The sequence below is a fragment of the Polypterus senegalus genome, chromosome 4, assembly GCF_016835505.1.
Source record: "Polypterus senegalus isolate Bchr_013 chromosome 4, ASM1683550v1, whole genome shotgun sequence".
NCBI classification, from domain to species: domain Eukaryota; kingdom Metazoa; phylum Chordata; class Cladistia; order Polypteriformes; family Polypteridae; genus Polypterus; species Polypterus senegalus.
Genome location: NC_053157.1, coordinates 819,743 through 833,548, shown reverse-complemented (window position 1 = coordinate 833,548; position 13,806 = coordinate 819,743). Strand labels below are relative to the sequence as shown.

General features: G+C 46.0%; 1 protein-coding gene across 2 annotated transcripts in view; it reads right to left on the bottom strand.

Moving 5' to 3' along the window:
- Positions 1 to 13,806, bottom strand: part of fam193a (family with sequence similarity 193 member A) — a 109,055-nt gene that overhangs the window by 63,952 nt on the left and 31,297 nt on the right. For both annotated transcript variants that reach the window (XM_039750086.1, XM_039750088.1), the window contains exons 3-5: positions 8,782 to 9,027; positions 4,708 to 4,874; positions 792 to 959 (exon numbers count right to left, since the gene is read on the bottom strand). In XM_039750086.1, coding sequence (XP_039606020.1) covers positions 792 to 959; positions 4,708 to 4,874; positions 8,782 to 9,027 — 581 coding nt within the window. The remainder of the gene's footprint in view (positions 1 to 791; positions 960 to 4,707; positions 4,875 to 8,781; positions 9,028 to 13,806) is intronic.

Sequence of the window (13,806 nt, the reverse complement as noted above, 5' to 3'; positions counted from 1 at the left end):
AGGGAAAGTACATATAATATTAAAATAATTTGGATATTTCATACTTTGCCCAAAAACACCAGGAATTCTACATATTGCCTAGGCATTCTATACAGTGCCCACGTTTCATACAATGCCAGTAACAGTCATTCTGGTTTGTGTTCAGACCAAAGTGTTTGTATTTATTTATTTATTTACTTGCTTATCTGCCTTTTTGTGTATTTAATTAAAGAGCTTCTGCAAAAATCCAACGACAAATAAATGACAATCTATCTGTGTGTTTTCAGATTGTATCACATTACCAACTGGGGAAGAAAAATAGAAAAGAAAATCCATGCCATCCTGCATCCCAACGCATGGGCATGAGACCAAGGCACCCAATCTGCCGCTGGAGCTCTCCCGTCACTCCCTGGACGCTCTTACTGCTCACATGTGCCTCAAATGTAAACTCCTACGATGAGGTCGGCAGCTTCAATGGTCTCCTGTGAAATACCCTCAGCACATCCACGGTGTTGTCATCATCTTCTACAGAGTCTCAAAATGAATTAACCGATTCCCCCTCACAGACTAACATAAGTGACACCCCCGTTTCCTGCTGACGAGGGTCCAATAAGCTTTTAGGGAGGGCACTTTAGTGAGAAGTCAAGCAAATGAGCCCTTTTTATGGGCTAACTGGAAAGATTACAACATGCAAGCTTTGGAGGCAACTCAGGCTCCTTCTTCAGACACTTTGAAACGCACTCAAGTGATGAGAGGATGAGGGAAGTAAACACGTGAAGATCTGAAGAGAAGAATAAGAAATGGCTACAAACCTGTCTACCAATTCCTTCATTCCTTCTTTGTCTGGCACCAGAGACTGGTCCTGGTCATCGGCCAGCGGCGTTCCAGTTTGTCGGTAAATACACCTGACCATGTAGCGGACCTCCGACCAGTAATTCTGGAGCTGCTGAGACTCTCGTTCAGACTCCGCAGAGATTTCCCTGAATACAAAATTAAAGAATCCTTATGAGGAAGAAATGAAGTCAAAAACAACAAAAAACAAGCAATCTCACGCCTGATCAAATTGAGGTTTCGTTGCTTTTTACAGAGAAGCTGCTGCCCTGTGGAGGCTCTCTGGTTGTTGCCCAATGAAGGCTAAGCTGGGGGTGCCCACCTGCATCTCTCATAAAGTCACAGACCAGTTCATGTAAGCATGAAGCCAAGCCCTGGATGGATTACAAGGGTGGAGGTCTAGAGCCTCCATCGTTACATTCAAGTCTTCCATTTTAAGAAAGGCGCTATATAAATAAAATGTATTCTAATTATTATAAGTTACTAAACAAGGTAGAGAATCATAAAGACAATTAACAACACCTTCACCGCGACTTGATGAGCTGCCGTCAGGCACAAGCAGGGCACATTTACAAATCTGCAGACATTTCCATAACCTGAATTTAAACTACTGGATCTTCATCCCCTTTTGCACTTTTACCAACATAACACATTTCTCTGGCCTCGGCCCCCAGTTGCAAAGCCCAACACCACAAGTCCGCATTTACAGAAGACCCACCTCATGAACTGTCACACAGAAGAGTCCAGTATGCTGAAGGACGACTGTGTGTCACAAACATCACCAAGAGCTGGCGGTGGACATCCAGCGTGGTGCCAAGGAGCCTCTGAGACCAGCCGCCATTCAGGAGAAGACATGGAAGTGGAGCGGAGCTACCAGCACCTGGGGGTCCACATAGACAACCACACAGAGGTGTGGACAAGAAGAGTCCGAGCAGACTGAACTTGCCGAGGAGACTCAGGTGCAGCAAACTGCTGGAAATGTTCATACTGGCTGCTGTGGACTGGTTGATCTCCTGGAGAAGCACACGGCCTGAATCAACTTATCAGGAAAGGCAAAACTGGACACCCTCGTTAAAAATCCCCTTGCTCTGTCTTGGAGGACGTTTAGCCACAGCGGGGTGCGAAGTCCCTTTGAGGGAGGGGTCCTTTGTGCCTGGACTTCCTCCCGATGTGTCTGTAAGTTCGTTCTGAAACATCTGCACGATATCCAGACTTTTATTGTCTCATTGGCTGGCTGTGTTACTCGTCCTGTGAGTCTCCATCCTTGTTTTTTAGGTTTCTCTTAGGCTATGCCTTGGGATGAACAGGGTGTTGTACCGAGTTGGCCATAATGAATGGAGTGAGAAGTCAAGTAAAACGACACTGTGTACGGGCGCACTAAAAAGATCACAATATGCCAGCTTTTGAGGCCACTCAGGCCTGGCCTCTTCTTCAGTTACGTGACATCTGGCCTGAGTGGCCTCAAAAGCTGGCATATTGTGATCTTTTTAGTGCGCCAATAAAAGGAGTCCTTTTGATTGACTTCTCCCCTGGGATGAATTAAACTTATCTAACGTAATCCAAGTTCTCACCCTAATGCTAAAACAACTGTGACTGCTCTCACCTAAACATCAGCAGAGTGATGGAAACCTGTGGAAGTTCGTGTTTCCAAGTAAGAGATGAGGAATTTTTACAAGAGGACCTGACTACACGAGGCACACACCATGAGTATCTTAGAGTCACACCTGCTGTGACCCTAATTCTGCTTGATTGACCAACGGATGTCTTCAGGATACAGAGACCTCACCAGAACTGCTGTGACAACAGTAAATGGTGCCTGGGATTGGCATTCGTCAACAATTTTAAGGCCGATGACGACAAGTTTGAAATAAAATGTAGAATACGATGAAAGTCAACATCAAGGGACAGAAGGCTAAGCCTCCAAAACAAGTCACCATGGGTGAACCGTCCAGATTTTTCTGCTATATGTCAGCAAAGACTGTGAGATCTGCCGAGTCCTGCACATTTCAGGAATTGAATTTTCCCGACAGCAAGACACCAAATACCAGCAGTCACTCTCATCAAACGTTGCTGGCTGGGACTCTCCACCGTCCCATGATGCTTTTGAGCAGTCAGAAGAACATTACAATGAGAGCGATGCTGGCCTGTGCCCAAGCGCTGGTGAAAGTGATGTCACACAGATATCACTGTGACTGTCATTTGGGGAGAGATCGATCCCTGGAAACATTCGAAGTTGCAGGAGTTACTTAAAAAGTAAATACAAGGAGGTCTTGGGGACACCGACTGTCAACCAGGGGATTATTTGACAGGATTGTTTTTTTGCTTTCAATGTCGTGAGCTCATTCTACTCTCCCTGCGAGTTACCTGCACTTTCTCATCTCGCCGTTTTCCAGCCACCTACGAGACTGACTGCGTAGTCGGTAACGACAGGCCGTAAAGAAACAACGTCAGCAGTGCAACACGTACGTCAAACTGCAACTGGTTGCTTTGGCTGGTCCAAATGGTCACATACTGAATGTTTATACGTGTATGGGCTGCACGTCTAACAATCTGAGTAATGAAGATTTTGGGCAACTTTCACCAAAGAATGAGTTGTTCTCAAAAGAAATTCAGTCAACTGCCATGGTAGAAAACCAAAAAAGAATTAACGTGGAAAGGGCGCGATGTGAATTCAAAATGGGGGAAACTGCTGCGCTAGATCAGGGATTCACTGAGGGCTCTCATCAGATTTGGTTTTACTCTCACCTATGGGAGTCTGGCACCTGCACGACAAAATGAGCACAAATCTACTGAGCTGCACTCCAACAGACGGTAAACTGGCAGTGCAAAGACTGATACAACATTCTCATTTTAGGGAGCTTTGGGGTGAATTCTGTTTTTCAAAATGTTCAAGGAAAAGAAAGCTTGTTATAAAACACCGGCTGTAAAAAGCCCGGGGTCCTAGAAGCCATTAAAATCGTCAGAAAACAAAGTGAAATGTCGAGATGTCAGGTAATTGAAAGGAACTCCTCTGCACGTCTCTCTCTGAGGAGGATTCGTGTTGCTGACGTGCTCGCCTCGCTTCTGTATTAGCCGCAAAGCGAGTGACTCTTTCTTCGGAGGTTTCGTTTCTCCCGATGTGCTCGCCTGGCTTGTGTATCCTCGGAGGTGAAGCCCTTAACACGACTCCACCTCTCACTTTCGGGCCGGACAGACAGACGCACTTCCATGCGTAGACTAACCCTGCCACTCCTGAAACACGGTCACTACTTCCAGAATGGAGAAAACGAGCCACTACCTGACAAAATGAGATTTGAACGGGCAATTCTCTCTTTCACCGTGACAAACCTGGCTTCACGTCGCCCCGATGATTTGATACGGACGTCAATAATCAATTAACTTACTTTGGCACGCACAACGTTTTCACATCATCATCTCGTCAAATGTGCGCTGAGCCCAAATGCTGCTCATTTAGTCCACTTAATCAAACTCGGGGAGATGAAGAGAGGAGAGCCAGAGCCTACCCTGGCAGCAGAGGGCGTAAGGCAGGAAACAGCCCAGGACATGGCGCCAGTTCAATGCAGAGCCTCCTTGGAAACAGCAATGAAGCTCGCCAGCACTGGGAGGAGAAGAAGCACACGCCACACGGAGACGATGACTCAAACACAGGACACTGGGCCCATAAAGTACAGTGGACCACTGATCAATGAATGACCTAGCAATCAGAACAGACTGAATTTCAATATATGTATAAACTACCCGCTGGTGTGTTGGCGTGACACTTTGGTCCTTTTCAATTTGTTAACCACTGCAACTGAATGTCACCAAGAAGGAATGAACAAAGAATGGCAGCATGGTGTGCCCATTAGGGTTATGACAACCTTTAAAACACAAGAGAGACAAGAATCAGTGGCTTACCTCCGCTCATTACAAGCCTCGCAGCTACACACTGCGTCTGCGGTGGTGGAAGTGCTGAGGTCTGGCGTTGGCGCCGTCTGAGGGCCCACTGTCAGCCGTCCTCCTCCAGTGGACTCCTGCGGTGACCCGCTGTTACCAAGTGGCATGTGCAACAAGTAGTCTTGGTTCTATTTTGGGATGAAAAGTCACAGCAAGTTACCAAACTGCAGAAGGCCTTGACGTATTTATTCAGTTTGGGGGGCAGCAGCTTTCAGCCTCAGCTCTGTTAGTCCTCTTTGGATGTTTCTGCCTCAAATGTAGAAATTCTCAATTCCTAGCCTCCCCGTTCTGCCCAATTACTCCACCCGACCCTAACCACTAGCAAAAAGGATTCTCTTCATGTACAAAACACCACATTTGTTTCAGTGTACAGTGGCATGCAAAAGTTTGGGCCCCCCTGCTTAAAATGTCTGTTACTGTGAAGAGTGAAGTGAGTGGGAGATGAACTGATCACCATAAGGCACCTTTTCAGCATTTTATGCAAGATTAGTGCATTGTTTTTGTTTTGTACAACTGACCATCCATCCATCCATCCTCTTCCTCTTATCCGAGGTGGGGTCACGCGGGGGCAGCAGCTTGAGCAGAGATGCCCAGACTTCCCTCTCCTCGGCCACTTCTTTTAGCTCTTCCAGGGGAATCCCGAGGCGTTCCCAGGCTAACCGGAAGACATACTCCCTCCAGCGTGTCCTGGGTCTTCCCCGGGGCCGCCTCCTGGTTAGACGTGCCCTGAACACCTCACGAGGGAGGTGTCCAGGTGGCATCCTGATCAGATGCCCGAGCCACCTCATCTGACTCGTCTCGATGCGGAGGAGCAGCGGCTCTACTCTGAGATTCCCACCCTACCTTTAAGGGAAAGCCCAGACACCCTGCGGAGGAAACTCATTTCAGCCGCTTGTATTCGCGATCTCGTTCTTTTGGTCACTACCCGTAGCTCATGACCATAGGTGAGGGTAGGAGCGTAGATCGACTGGTCAATTGAGAGCGTTGCCTTACGGATCAGCTCCTTTTTCACTATGACAGACCTGTCGATCTCACACTCCATTCTTCCCTCACTCGTGAACAAGACCCCGAGATACTTGAACTCCTCCACTTGGGGCAGGATCTCGAGAGGGCACTCCACCCTTTTCTGGCTGAGGACCATGGTCTCGGACTTGGAGGTGCTGATTCTCATCCCAGCCGCTTCACACTCAGCTGCGAACCGATCCAGAGAGGGCTGAAGATCACGGCCTGATGAAGTAAACAGGACAACATCATCTGCAAAAAGCAGTGACCCAATCCTGAGCCCACCAAACCAGACCCCCTCAATGCTCTGGCTGCGCCTAGAAATTCTGTCCATAAAAGTTATGAACACAATTGGTGACAAAAGGCACCAGAAACGTGTTCGACTTACTACCGACAGTGCGGAAAAGGCTTGTATGGGGACTGAACAGCCCTTATCAGGTGGTCCGGTACCCCATACTCCTGGAGCACCCCCCACAGGCCTCCCCGAGGGACACGGTCGAACGCCTTTTCCAAGTCCACAAAACACATGTAGACTGGTTGGGCAAACTCCCATGCACCCTCCAGGACCCTGCTAATGGTGAAGAGCTGGTCCACTGTTCCGCGACCAGGACGAAAACCACACTGTTCCTCCTGAATCCGAGGTTCGACTATCTGACGGACCCTCCTCTCCACGACCCCTGAATAGACTTTTCCAGGGAGGCTGAGGAGTGTGCTGCCTCTGTAGTTGGAACACACCCTCCGGTCCCCCTTTTTAAAGAGGGGGACCACCACCCAGGTCTGCCAATCCAGAGGCACTGTCCCCGATGTCCATGTGATGTTGCAGAGACGTGTCAACCAAGACAGTCCTACAACATCCAGAGCCTTAAGGAACTCCGGGTGTATCTCATACAATTGTTCAATTGTAAAAAGTGAAAAAAAAGGGAAAGAAGCATTGTGCGACAGTCTGGGCACCCCGAGACACTTGAGGTCTCTGACCGTCGTTAGCTCGTCAAGAGTATGGCTTGTTCACAGTCATCACTAGGAAACCCCAGGTGACACAAACTTCACAGCTGACTCCTCAAACCTCGTGGCAGTAATCAGCAGCCATGGGCTCCTCTAAGCAGCAGCCTAGAACTCCGACAGAAATAAAAGAATGGATGCCCACAAAGCAGGACACAGCTACAAGAAGATAGCTACGTGTTTTCAGGTCGTCGTTTCCTCAGTTCATAATCTCTTATTAAGAAATGGCAGTTAACGGGAATGGGTGGAGGTCAAGTTGAGGTCTGGAAGGCCAAGAAAACGTTCTGAACGATTGACAGAAAGGCAACAGTTGACTGCAACAGACCTTCAGGAAGATTTAGCCGACTCTGGAGTGGTGGCCCACTGTTCTGCTGTGCAGCGACACCTCAACAAATAGGACCTTCATGGCAGAGGCAGCAGAAGAAAACCTTTCCTGCACCCTGTCCACAAAATTCAGCACCTGAAGTCAGCAAATGAACATCTAAACAAGACTGATGGAAATGAAAATAAAAGCGGGCCGTTAGCGCAGTGATGTGGACCTACGAGCTTCTTGGCGTATGTCAGGACAATTTAAGGAGGTCGGGGACAACGAAAATGAATCGTAAGCCTCAGGGATTTAATGTTAATTAATAATGACCAAGATAAACAGAACCAGATTATTAGTGATGCACCGATTTGAACATTTCTGGCCGATTATTTGAAGAAGATGATACCAACTGTTTGAAAGACTTGCCTCGGAATTCCATATTTGTGTCGTAAAGCTGAGCACCGCACCACTGGCGAGCAGTCTCTGGACACGACTGGCTACACTGCTGTATGTCTGCAGTAGGCAAATGTCAGTAAAATAACGCTGACCCTAGGGGTGCTAGTCATGGCTGAAGCCCAGGGTCCTCGACGACAGAGAAGGGCCGACTTCCCGTGTGATACCGGGAGCCGACTTTTCTCCGGCTATCAAATGCTTGTGCCATTGACGGAGTTCCACAATCCTTGGCTAGCACTGGAACTTGAGCTCTTGACTGAAGCGGATTCGCTTTTCAGAAACGCGTCAGTCACGTTCCTTAGTATGTCTTGTCTTGCGGTGACCAATCAGATTGGTTGTACTGGAGTTTTTACACGTATTCCCTCCTCATAATACTCGTGCAGAGCTTGCGGACAGCATTTCTAAAAGTGGCCAAAGTGAACGCACACCGCAGACATTTTTCTAAGTGCCAGGTGTTGTTGCTGAAGCATCCTGGGAAATGCCTTTGCAACGGGACTACTCGCCAGTACATCAATCTTATTTCTAACAATTGGCCGATAGCCGACACTGATACTGGGCTGATACAATTGGTACATCTCTACAGTTTATGATGAAAAACATTAAAAGGCAGGACTGGCACCAAAACACAGGGCACTGGAATACGAGTTTGCTTAGGGGAGTACTCCCCCCAAAATGAATATTTATTGTTTATGTTTCTTACCCCTAATTAGTACTAATTGTACGAATGGCTGTGAAAAACGTTTAGCCTCGTGTATCCACACAAAATGGAGATAAAGTTTCTGACAGGATAGGCACCTATGGTGATCACCGCTGGACAACAGCAAACAGTAAGAAAGGCCCACCGAACAATCTCTTGTTAGTCACGTCACGTATTCAAGTACTTAATGTGCGTCTGTAAAATGCCAAATAAAGTTCTTTCTGTCCATCCAAACTATAAGCTACGGGGTTACTTGGTGTCCAAATCACCTACGACCAGTGACACTTGCTGATCGTGTCCCCACGGAGTTAAGAATTTCAGAAGCCCCATTTCAACAAACCATAGGGTACGAGAACCTCTGACCTGGTAAGGAGCCCACATTGCCAGTAAGGGAAAGCAAAAGGGCAGCGAAGAGTTTGAGGACGAGACCGGCGTGCTTTAGTCTGACGCACTACGTGGCGAAAAGGGAAAGGGAGGCCATGCTGTGCAGGTGCTGATTTTGCCATTAAATTCAGTGCCTGGAGAAGCTGCGTGAGGGTCCCGCTGCCAATCATTAAGACCCCTAGCAAGTCCTTACCACTAGTGATTGCTCCATCGCAGCGTGCCGCTCCTCCTTCTCTACTGTCCGCCGGCAGTCTGGACAAACCCAGAGAGGTAACTGAGGCATGCTGTTGCTTTTGGGAGATGTAGAAAGTGCTATTTTGTTGGAATTCGTCACCCCACTTTCTGGAGAGGGGATATCTTTCCGTTCGTTGCGACACAGCAAACACCGTTCTCCGGCTGTGTAAGGTGCTCTGTGATTCAAGCCAAACGTGAATGGAGCCTAAAAAAAGAAGAAGAAAACAAAAATGGAGCTTTCTATATGTACACCGCAAAAAAACGGTCCGAAGCATTTGCACTCAAATTTGCCAAATAGAAGAATTAGCTCGAGTGTCTCTGTAAGAAAACAAATTCATTCAAATCTGACTTTGCTGCTGTTGTGATGTGAGATTTTGCACAGAACTTGATAAATGTTTTGTATGTCTTCATTTATAATTTAGGCAAACCAATGTCATTTAGAGGTATTCGTGTTCGCCCCCCTGTCTCTTTGTAATTTTATGACAGGATTTGGGGGGATGCGTCTTAAAGTATTTCTCTGCTAAAGTCTTTGTCTCATCCCCCTTCACACAAAGCCAGGTTAGCTTAACATGTGGTCTTGGGGGGTTGCAGGTGTTAAGATGTTCTGTTTCTCTCACTGGTCTGAGGTACGGCTGTTTGGAATCGGCTCGTCTCAGAGGCCTTTAAGTACCACGATGTCCTATTGGTCCTAGGAATTGGAGAGAACATCTATAAATGTACGTGCTCAACCACATTCTGTCTCTCTGACCCACATATGATGAAGCAGCATCTCTCTTGCTAACCTGTGATGATGAAGACAACACAATGAAGAGCACAGCGTCAGCAGCCATATTGAACAGACATGCGGCTGAAAGCTGAGCACCAACGATGCCTTAACTAGAGACATTTGAAGTAACTACAAGTCTGTGCCACCTGAACTACACACCACCATTTGATCAGGTTGTATGGTTGCTAATATTCAAATGTACTTTGCATTTCGTTATTATTTATGAATATTATCAGTAATACATTATCTTATGTGTGACTTGTCTTTTTACTACATCCAATTGCCTGAGGTTATAGATATAGAGGGGAAGGTGGGGATACGTTATAAACAATAATACCTTATAACAGTGGGAAGTCTGTGAGCTTAGGCATTCTAAGGCTGCATTTTAATAATACAATAGGGGACAGTAGAACAACATATATATATATAAATCACTCTACCAAGATAAAACAGCTGCCTAACCACCCGAGAAGAAACAAATATTTTTTAAACAAAAAAGACAGCAGAATAAGACTAAGTGGATTGCAAATCAAATGAAACAAACAGCTGCATCTTCTATAAAACACGACCCCGAGACCCAGAAAAACCAAACTTGGCCGAAATGTTCATTTAATCCCCAAAGACCAGAAGGTCTGATAAGGTCTCTGCAGGCGTACCACCTCAGGAGAAGTCTGGACTTGATGAGGTTTTATTGCTGCTGTCCTTTTCTACTTATTATGTTTATCTTATTACTAGCAAAATACCGGCGCTGAGAAGTAGTGTGTTAAAGAAGTTCTGAAAAAGAAAAGGAAACATTTTAAAAATAACGTAACCTGATTGTCCATGTAATTGTTTGGTGACTGTTATGAGTGTTGCTGTCATCAAGGATTTGATTCTCATTATTTCTTTTGATCAGGTTCGTATTTGGAGGATGTGTTGTGTTCAAGTTACATTCCGTGTTTGTCTAGTCTATCCCTGACCATCTCATTGTAAAGATAACCGGTTTCATTCATCAAAGTGTTTACTACCCAAATCGCTACTCGTGAATCTAAGATGTTTAACAGGCATTCCTGGTATCAAGTTGTGGACGTGCCAGCGAATATTTAGCGGCAGCGTGTCTGTGAACGTAATTTAAACTTAAGCTTTACACCTTGCTTTCCTATTGATGTGTCTACAAAGGCTTGTTCAGATTCAGAGGGCTGTTCCTCTCCTACTGCATCAATAAGCAGCTCGTCTTCCTCTTCATCAGAGACGTCACACACTGCATGCAGAGGTTTACCTTTCGCAGCCCTGCAAAGTCAGTTCACGTGAGCCGCTCGGAGTACATGCAGCGAAGCTTCTCAGCCGTGCTTGTGCTACGTCGTGCGATCTCGCATGGGCAGGCACTCCATTAATTACCTGGGAGGCGCGACGATGAGAGACGCAAGTCCGCCTCACATGGCGACCGAGCTGCAGGCTATGGCTGTATATATGTACGTAAGTAGGTTCCAGTTCTGCAGTCTCTTACGGTATATGGACGAAAAAATAGGCTCCAGTTATGACCGTTACGTGTGGAATATCGAAATGAAACTTTTGTAAGTAAGCTGTAAGGAATGAGCCTACGAAATGTCAGCCTTCTACCTACACGGGAAGTTGGAGAATTAGTGAGTGAGTGAGTGAGTCAGTCAGTCAGTCGGTCAGTCAGTGAGTCAGTTGGTCAGTCAGTCGGTCAGTGAGGGCTTTGCCGTTTATTAGTATCGATTTAGAGTGTATTGTGTATTTGAAGTATTCTGCCTTGAAGCCGAGTCCTACCAACAAAACATTTCGTTATGTGTATGCATTATGACAATAAAGAATGTCATGTTTTGTACTTCAGAATCAGAAATGCATTTCCAATGGCTTCTCCCATCTCAGCAGAGTCACCATCATGTTTTCGGTCACCTCCATGGCCAAGGTCTCTCGTGCATGCCCAGCCACTTCCCAGTTCTTGAGGCCACTCTGCTCCTGCTTTACAAACAGGTCCATCCCCCCCGATTCCTGTCTCACCACCGCTTTATCATGGAGGTCCACACAGAGTTCCTTGGACTTGTTTTTTGTGTCCTGATGTGAAGTGTGAACTGTGGGACCTTCTTCTACACACAGTGAGCAACACGTGCGCCTTTCTAAACGATGTCCACTCAATTCAATGTGCCACTGGTGGACTCCAGTTCCGGTTCTAGAAACATCTCAAGAAGAACTGAAGCAAACAAGGAAGCACCTGAGCACAATCTGGAGGGCCACAGCAGAGGATCTCCATACCTCTGGGAATGAGAGATTTCAGGTTTTGATTGATACTTAATTTGCAAATCTTTCTGGTCACAAGTCTTCGCAGGTTAACTGAGTGAAGATTGATGGGTTAAAATGTATCCATTTAAATGAAATCAACAGCGCAATAAAGTGAAGTGCAGAAAGTGAAGGCCTCTGAAGACTTTGAGTCCACCATAGACACCAAGGCTTGTAGACACAGATGTACGGTGACGAGTTCTGCCACATAAGCACGAGTGGTGGACACGTTCATGACACTTTAGTACACCAAAGGGCTGCTTGGAAGAAAACTTCTCAGCTCAGTGGTGAAGAGAACAAATAAAATAAAAAGAAAATCACGACTGTCTCGTATATTCAGATATGGGGACGGATCTTTGAGGAGTAAACCGCAAGACAAGGATTATATTTTTATATTATGTACATTAAAGAACCATCAACAACAAATCAAATCAAACTAATAACATATTGAACAAATATTAGAAAAGTCAAGCTGAATAAAAAAGTTGCCATAAAAATGTTATTTTGGCAAACAATTCAGGTAAATTAGCGGAAGGGGGTGACAAGTTGTAAGAGACTTTAGTAAAGCGTGTAATGAAATACGTGTACACAAAATTTCATTTATTAAACGCAGAAATGTTCTCAAATTTGTACGTATTACCGTTTGAACATCAAAATTGTGATTGTCTTGAAAATCAGTCGTTTTTCGAAAAATAGCAAAAAAAAAAGTGCTTAGAATGTGGTGCTTTACCATAATATGATGTGAAATTATCACATTTTTTATATTTTTGAGGAAATGTTTCAGGAAAAGTACCACTTCCGGTTAGCAGAAATAACCCAAAAGTTTTTGTACTCAATACTCATATGCAAAATTTGGTTGATCCAAGTGAAAGCGTACTCAACTTATCGCGTTCACACACACACACACACACAATTCCAAAAACTATATTTTCGGACTCAGGGAGGTCTCGCAATCAAATTTTTGGACGATTCCAATACTTCCCCTATACTTCATACACAAGAAAGTCAAAATAAGTGAAGGAATCATTAAATGTATAAAATTCAACTCAAATTCTTGACTCATCAAAGCAGCCTGCTCCTCTTGCAAGATGTGGTAACCATTTTGATTCAGAATGCCAGTCACCAGCTGTGCCTCCAGCAGATCCACCCCAGACCAGCACACTCCGAGGGCCCACCCTGTCTCCAGCTCGACGGCGTACAAACACCCTGTGTGTGATGGACTGAAGATTTCAAATTTGGAGTCATCGGTCCAGAAGGCCAGCCTGCCGCAGTCCACAGCCGTGAAGTTATTTCAAGGCCCCATTGTGTCCTTGAAGGAATGGCTTTCTTCTTCCTGCCACTCGCCCTGTCAAACCTGTAGCACAAAGTCTCCTCTTCACAGGCCAAACTGACACTTTGCTTTCTTGGACCTGCCCTGTGAAGCACCAGTGAGGACACAAGCTGGTGACCCTCAGAAACTTGTCATCTGATTGGGTGGTGACTTTGGGTCTGCCAGATCTCCTCCTATCAGAGTTTCTCCCAGTTAGGGTTCATTTTGAACAAAACCTATGCAGGTCAGCTCATTGTGCCAGGATTCTTAGTGTATACATAAGACCAGTCACTAAGGGCTCTGCTTCCATCTTGAGCTTCCTCACTGATGAGCTTTGACATATCATGAAAGACACAAAAGGCCCAGATGTGCCCATTCAGACAGCACGCCCAACAAGTAAATACTCACCAGCACACAGAGAAGTCTGAAGAGCCTGCTAAGAGTCGATAAACGTCTACGTCAAGGAGAACCTGCACCAGAAACTCAACACGTAATGAAAGTGACTGATCAAAGGGCTCTGGTCACTACGTCGTTCACATACGTTACGGCAGCACTACCGGGGAGTGAAAACTGCAATGGCTCCGATTGGTCATCTGCTGAGGGAGCAGGGGCTGCTGGGGATAAGGAGA